The sequence below is a fragment of the Cibotium barometz genome, chromosome 34 (genome assembly GCF_041138505.1).
Source record: "Cibotium barometz isolate CiBa-2024 chromosome 34, ASM4113850v1, whole genome shotgun sequence".
NCBI lineage: Eukaryota > Viridiplantae > Streptophyta > Polypodiopsida > Cyatheales > Cibotiaceae > Cibotium > Cibotium barometz.
This window is the reverse complement of record NC_141079.1, coordinates 25,947,202-25,954,695: the sequence shown is the minus strand read 5'-3', so window position 1 is coordinate 25,954,695 and position 7,494 is coordinate 25,947,202. Positions and strand designations below refer to the sequence as shown.

Below are 7,494 nucleotides of genomic sequence, written 5' to 3'. Positions count from 1 at the left end.
CAGCTCTCTCATGAGCTAGGGTTTAGTGAGCGAGTGGGGTTGGAAGTTTTTTCACATCAAATGAGGGAGCCATAGTGGTGTGACAACGTGCTTTGGAGAAAGGCCACAAACAAAATGCAACCTGTAAGAAAAAACAACAAAAACAAACATAGAACTGGTGGCTTCCAATACTCTTGAGTTAAGCGAAGCTCTACCAAATCTAAGAGAATAATTGTAAGGCTTTTAAGTCTAATGGCAGTCCCTAATGCTCTCACCTCTAGAAGCATCATCCTTGCAAAGACAAGGCTTGTTAAGGAATCTTACCATTTAGCTGTGTGAACAGCCTTGTCCATGTGGTGGAAGCAAGTTATTGGTGCACTCCTTGACCACCAAGGTCAAGATCTAATAGGTAAAGTGCCATAGAGGGAGTTAAGCACATGGAGGGCTAGCAAATTGATTTGAGATTTGTGTTTTAGTTAATTAGAGTTTATTACATATGTAATTGCCTAGAGTATATTTTTTTAATACAAGGTCATATTTTCACACAAAGCTAGCTTTTAACTTTACTATATTTCGAGGTGGGGGAGATAGCCGAGCGGTAAGGGCTCTTGCCCTACACCGTGACAACGGGTTCATCAATACCCACCCTCTCCTCCATCATGTCTAATGGCATTTGGTCTCTCAATTCCCACACTTAAAAAAGAATAACCTAACCTCGCAATACCAAAAAAAAAACTTTACTATATTTCAGGACATGTCTCCTTTATATCTCGATTCTTTAAAATAACTAGGGCTTTTTTACTAGGTTTGTTGTTGTTTTGATATGAAATATGCAATCTTTTGTTGGCCCATCGTAGTATGGCGCTAGGGACCAAAGTTCCATAAACTAAAATTAGATTGTGAATATTTGCCAAGGTAATTTGCATTTTTTCTTCATTGAAGATATGAGTTTGTTTTATCTTTGAGACCTACCATGGTAGAGTGTGATATAGTGGCTAACGTAAGTTATAACATTTTCTTTGCTAATAACATGAAAGTTTATGTTTATATAATGAGTATTGTCATAAAAAGATATCCCATTTAAAATGTATGAGTGGCTGCTCAATTCACAACATTGGACAATAGAACCAACACCCAAGCATTGGTAAGGCTTAAGGGCAATACACAACCCACCTATCTTTCTTCTAACAAGAAGTGCAAAATCTAAGGGTAATTGGATACAATATAACCAAGCCAAGCATTGGTAAGGCTTTGCAAACTTGGTCTCCATTTTCTCGATATTATATAATCTCTATATATATAATATAAAGGAAGAGTTTCACAAAGCTATCACGTGGCAAGAATTTGGAGATTCGGAAAGGGAAGGAGGTTTGGGTAGATTTTGAATTTGGAAGTCTCAAAAGATGTGCGAAGCACGAGTTGCCCACTAGGATTCTTCTAACAAGAAGTGTAGAATCTAAGGATGGATAGGGGTTGATAAGGTAAGGCTTAAGGGCTTTACACACTTAGCCTGCCCATCTATCTTCCAACAACAAGTGCAAAATATAACGGCTGATAGGATATGGGCGCCCATCCTTTTGATACCTATAAAGCCCCTTATATAAACAGCTAGATTGAAGCTATATAGCCTCAAGCTTTTGCTTAAATGCAAGCCTCTCTTTACTTGGTTGTGAGAAAGAGGAAATACTAGTAGCAAGCTTTGGTTGAGAAGAGAGTAGATGCTAGTACCTTTCTTCAAAGAAGACATCAAAGCTGCCAAGGGGCTTTTGCCCGACTGGTTTTGCTCACCTCCCACAGGCCCTCAAACCGTGACCACTCTTCTAAAAAGGAAAATGTTAGAAGTTGCTACAAAGTAAAGAAATTGAAGGTTGCTAAGTCCTAGTGAAGATGAAGTAAATGAGACACTGATGACTGCAGTATTAACCAAAAGTGTACCTACTACAGTTCGTGTGTGTGTGTGTGTGTGTGAGAGAGAGAGAGAGAGAGAGAGAGAGAGAGAGAGAGATGGAAAACAAAGGAATGCAAGTGTTACAATGATATGCGTGTGTGTGTGTGTGTGTGTGAGAGAGAGAGAGAGAGAGAGAGAGAGAGAGAGAGAGACCTATGGGACCAAATGCATTGCATAAGCAGTGAGAGGTCTCTCTTATTCAAAACAAAGGAATGAAAGTGATACTATGATATGTGTGTGTGCGTGTGTGTGAGAGAGAGAGAGAGAGAGAGAGATGGGATCAAATACATTGCATAAGCCGTGAGAGGTCTCACTCTTATCCAAAACAAAGGAATGAAAGTGATACTATGATATGTGTGTGTGTGCAAACACACGCAAGTGTGAAGAGAGAGAGAGAGAGGACTAAATACATTGCATAAGCCATGAAAGGTCTCACTATTATGCAAAATAAAGAAATGAAAGTGATACTATGATGTGTGTGTGTGTGTGCGCGCGCGCGCGTGGGGTGGGGGGGAGTGGGTGGGTGTTGGTTGTTGTTTGGGGGTGTGTTTGAGAGAGAGAGAGAGAGAGACCAAATACAGAGCATACTCTAATCCAAAACTAAGGGAATGAAAGTACATACTATGACATGAGAGAGAGAGAGAGAGAGAGAGAGAGAGAAGTTACTTTTCAACCACACTTCAGTCTCTATCTATCTTTACTACATGATTGGCACCCTCTTGTCCATTCTTGCTTCCCTTGTGAATTTTGCAACATCGTCCATTCTTCCTTCCTTTTTCAAAAGTGGATGCGCATCATTATTCGCACATCCCTTTCATATACTGCTATATTTTCTGGCTGTACACATGTGATTGCTTGTCTCCATTTGACACACAGCTTTCATATAATGCTGCACTCCAGGGTGAAAATTACTTCTGCTTAACTACTGGACAAATCCAAGAGTGTGGACTGTGTGCTTGTACCATGTGAATTGCCATGAATAAGAGGTACATAGGACACCATCCCCACCAATCCAAAGAAAATTGTGCCACTTTGCTCATCTTACAGTAACAATAGAAGTTTCTTGTGGACAGATCCATCACCCATGGGGCTTTCCCATCACCCCAATGCAAGTTTCAACCATGACAAGCCAAGGTACTTATGATGGCGCTTAGTAAGCCCATATGCCTAGCTGTCTCAGGTGTCTATAATCAGACTCTGGGTAGCCCATAGTCCTTTCATTGTAAACTGTCATAAAGTTAACTGCAACTTGAGATCACTTTAACCTCCAAAGGATAACACATACAGCCTGCCCATCCCAGCTGTCATAAAACCTGAGGACAAGCAGGGGAGTGTTGCTCATGGACGGGCAATCAGGCATGTCCACTGCCTGTCCATCCCCACAAGGCAGGCTCTATACGGGGCACACACAGCCTGCCCCTAGGAGTAGGTCAGAAAATTTGATGACAGCTGGCAAGGGAGTGTTGCTCATGGGCAACAATTGAGCCCATCTAAAGCCTCCTGTCCACAACATGTGGGCTGAATGTGCAAAGGCCCTCAAATGCATCACTCTCAGACAACTACTTGGTGGTGTAAATGGTGGCTTCAGAAAGGCCCTTCGTGTCCAGGCCAAGCCTACCACATCATCAAATAGCAAAGACTACCTTAGTCATTACCCCAAAGAACAAAAACTAATGGACAACCATGTGTGTGAGGGGGTTTAAAACACACCTATGCTTGCTGAAATTCTTACACTATGAATTACAAAGGGAGGTAGTAAGGAACAAGGCTATTATTTACAAAAGGAGTCACCGGACAGAAAGGAAACATAAATCTTATAGCATTAAGCATAGACTCATCAAAACCGAATCCATGCTGTCCCCGTTGTACAAAACTCATGTATCTCAAAATCTCACAGCCAATTGAACCATCAGGCATCAATAAGCAAAACTGTGCGGTCACATACAGCTCCATTCTTGCAGAGACTGTGTGAATAGCTTTCAAGTGTATTCTGGTGCAGTAGAACTCTCCCACATTATGGAGCTCTTACCATGGGATGTTTATGCCTAATAATGTTTGCCAACCCAATATGCTCACCTCAAAGGCTTCCATGATCTTCTACATCTAATCACATTCAATCATACCCAGGGCTTCTCAGCTTCTTTGTTTGGTGCTTCGGTTTATACCAGAATCAACGGCTCCGTCTCAAAAGCTTGTGCGTCTTTCATTCATTCACAGCATCATTCCATGCACACCTTTGAAAGCTTCATTTCTGTTTACATGTTAATGCTGCTAATCTATGCTCATCTCCAGAGCTTCAAGGTATACTTGGCACTTAATCACCACTTTGTCCACCCTGAATCCCGGCATTACACTAAAACCCACTTTAGCAGGGGAGTTGTTCTCCAGTATTTCCATACCAGGCACCACACTGTCCATACACTGGGGAGAAAAGTGGGTGCCCCTCCGTGCTTGGAAAATGCTTGCAGTGGGATTAAAAGCAAATGCAAGCCTGTGCACAAGCCATACAGCTTTTGCGAGCCTCAAAAAGCTCTGGTAAAACTGACTATTGGGGTGACTCCCCTCCGTGATCTGATTCCTATGTTCAAAGTTACCAAAGAAGGAAGTCTCCATCTTAGGATGCACCAACTGAAGAAACTTCTTATGGCAGAATTTCCCGAACAGGCAATCAGGATTAACACTGATGAGCTCGAGTGGATCGATGCCCTTCATGTCTAAGTACTCATCAAGGCAATCTCTCCTATGCTTTTCTGGGTCCAAGATGGAGGAGAGGCTGCCAAATATGTAGAAATCCTCATTCTCAAAACCATTCCACATCTGCTGACATACATAGGATTCAAAGGCATACTTCCGGTGTGACCGTCGGGCATAGTTAACCCCCACTTCGATGGAATCACAGGCAGCATCAAGGTCCCATTGGGCAGCTTTCATGAGGGAGATGAGCAGCTTTGTGAAAGATTTTGAGACCTCGGACGCACCCTGGACAGCACTTTCTAGAAGCTGGGGGGTGGGAGAATTGTTGTCTAGAGAAGATGATGGTCCTCCATTGAAAGAGGCCCCCTCTTTGGATATCTGTTGCTCTAATTTCTTCACTTTCCTTTCAAGCTTCTCTCTTTGCAAGGTGGACTCTGCAAGCATATCTTTGAGGCTCTCCACTTCTGCATTCTTCTTCCTAACCTCTATATGGAAGTTGTTGATGATGCCTTCATAGGATTTGAGGAGGACTTCCTTTGGCGGGTTTTGGTGATGTTGCTGCTGCCGCTGTTGATGATGCTGATCAAAACTAGGGTTAGGGCTAGGATTATGGTCAGGGCTACCATAATCAACAGACTGGCCTGATACTATTGCATCTCTCTCCATGTAAGAACGCTTTAGATCGGAAAGGCGGCGGATTTCCGCGACCACAGCTTTGTCGGCAATCTCAAGCTTGGCTGGATCATATGGGGAGTGAGCTGCTTGCAGTTGGAGGTAGGAGCCTTTGAGTGAAGAAACAGTGGAGAAAATGTTGGTAACTAGGGTTTCAAGAACTCTTACCTTGACAGCTAGGAGGCTAGGGTCTGGCAGAGCTGCAGGAGGGGAAAAGAAAGATGATGAAGACGCTATGGCCAAAGCTTTGCTGCTGCTACTGCTGTTCGTGCTGATGATGTTGACGCCATAGCCATCCGCATCAAGCTCTGTACTTCTGTTGCGAGACGGGGTCTTGGACCCCCCTCCTCCACTGCTTGAAGCATCCCCATCTGTTAGGTTGGATTCATCAGAAATCCTCTGCATCTGTTCAAATTGCTTGGCAAGGCTGGTGGGTTTCCTCTTATACGCCTGCGCCATTTTCTGCACAAACTCTGAGATGTTGGACGCTTTCAATGGCGATTCAGCAGGCGAGTTAGCCATAGCCACAAAAGAGCTTCTGCGGAGAGATCAAAACGAGCAAAGAGACTACAATCTGCAGAGTTAAACCTCACGACGACGACGACGACGACGACGACGACGAAGATGATGATGAGGGGGGCATTAGGCTTCTGCAGAGCCAAATACGGCCAATTCTGCACCAAAAAACCCTAATCTGAAGAGCTAAGGCTCAAGGCGATGATGATGACGACGACGACAACGATGACGGTGAGGCCATAAAACTTCTGCAGGGCCCAATACAAGCAATTCTGCAACAAAAGCCCCTAATCTGCAGGAGCTCAAGGTGCTGATGAAATGAAGGCTCTGAAGGGAGCCCTATACAGACGATTTTGCAGGGAAAAACCCCAACTTGATAGAAAGGTCAAGACAATGATGATGGCGGGGGCATTAAGCTTTTGCCCAAAGATACCGAAAACGAAAGCAAAAGATCAAGCCTAAACACGACGATTGCGGTGAAGAAGAAGGAAAGGGGCGCTAGTTAGTAAGGTCGCCATAGCCTGCTTGCTGCCAAGCTTTTTCTTTTCATCCCTCTATCTCGCTCTGCCATTTTTCGCCCTTTTCTGCCTGCAGAGCCATCCTTTAACCATTCACCTGGCGACATGTCATCCCAATGCAATCCCCATCTCCTGTTTTAAACACCCCTTGTCTAAATTTCCCCCTTAATCTTTGTCTCCCCCTTATCTTTTTGCCAAATTGAAGGTAATGCTGATGAGAGAAAAGTAAGTGTGTTTGTGTATAACCCATGGATATGCTAGACTCCAAGCAGACTCATCAGGTAGCCTTTGGGTCCCCACGAAGTTATGAATAATGATCATCTCATTTTGTGTCAGATTGCTACATACACACCCTAGGTAAGTCACATTGTTACAACTTACATACACATTGCTACATACACACCCTAGGTCAGTCAGATTGTTACATACACATTGCTACATACACACCCTAGGTAAGTCAGATTGTTACATACACACCCTACGTAAGTCTTGCCCCATAAGTCGATTGTTACGTACACAACCTAGGTAAGTCCTGCCCCCGCCCCCTCCGTAATTTTTCAGCAACTCACGAGTTTAGTGAGAGAGCCCTCGATAGGTTATTTGAAATCCCTATCCGCTATGCTACAACACTCGTGGTTTGGGCTTAGAGTTGGAGCGGCACTACAACACTTTTCAGCAACAACTCACGAGTTTAGTGAGAGATCCCTCGAATAGGTTATTTGAAATCCCTATCCGCATTGTTGTGATGATTATAAAGAAAAGGACATTTGTGAAGGCTAGAGAAAAGTTTTCTTAAATCAAATCTGAAAGTTATCAAAGGTTTGGCATAAGGGCCTCCACCATTTACACTAGGAATAAAACAATTCCCTAAAAAATGTATAATGTTCATATTCAAATTTGAGGACATTGTTAAATGAAAATATAACTAGTAATTTTAAGGAGCCCCCCTCCCCTGCCCCCCCCCCCCCCACACACACACACACCCCACCCACCCCCCAAAAAAAGCATAAGCACACACATAAATAAAGAAAAAGAAAAAACAAAACAAACAAGATATTTGGTCTTTACGAAAACTAATTAATTTAATGATAGATAGATTTATTCTTGCGCATGACAGAATTTTAAAAAAATGATTTTAAGTCTTATCATCCATCATTGTAAGGAATG

General features: G+C 43.1%; 1 protein-coding gene across 1 annotated transcript; it reads right to left on the bottom strand.

The window, feature by feature from the left end:
- Window positions 1–3,724: 3,724 nt before the first annotated feature.
- LOC147618829 (protein GRAVITROPIC IN THE LIGHT 1-like) lies at window positions 3,725–7,139 on the bottom strand. Its single transcript, XM_086773902.1, has one exon. The coding sequence runs from the start codon at window positions 5,813–5,815 to the stop codon at window positions 4,199–4,201; it is 1,617 nt and encodes a 538-aa protein (XP_086630028.1). The 5' UTR covers window positions 5,816–7,139; the 3' UTR covers window positions 3,725–4,198.
- Between the last annotated feature and the right edge of the window lie 355 nt (window positions 7,140–7,494).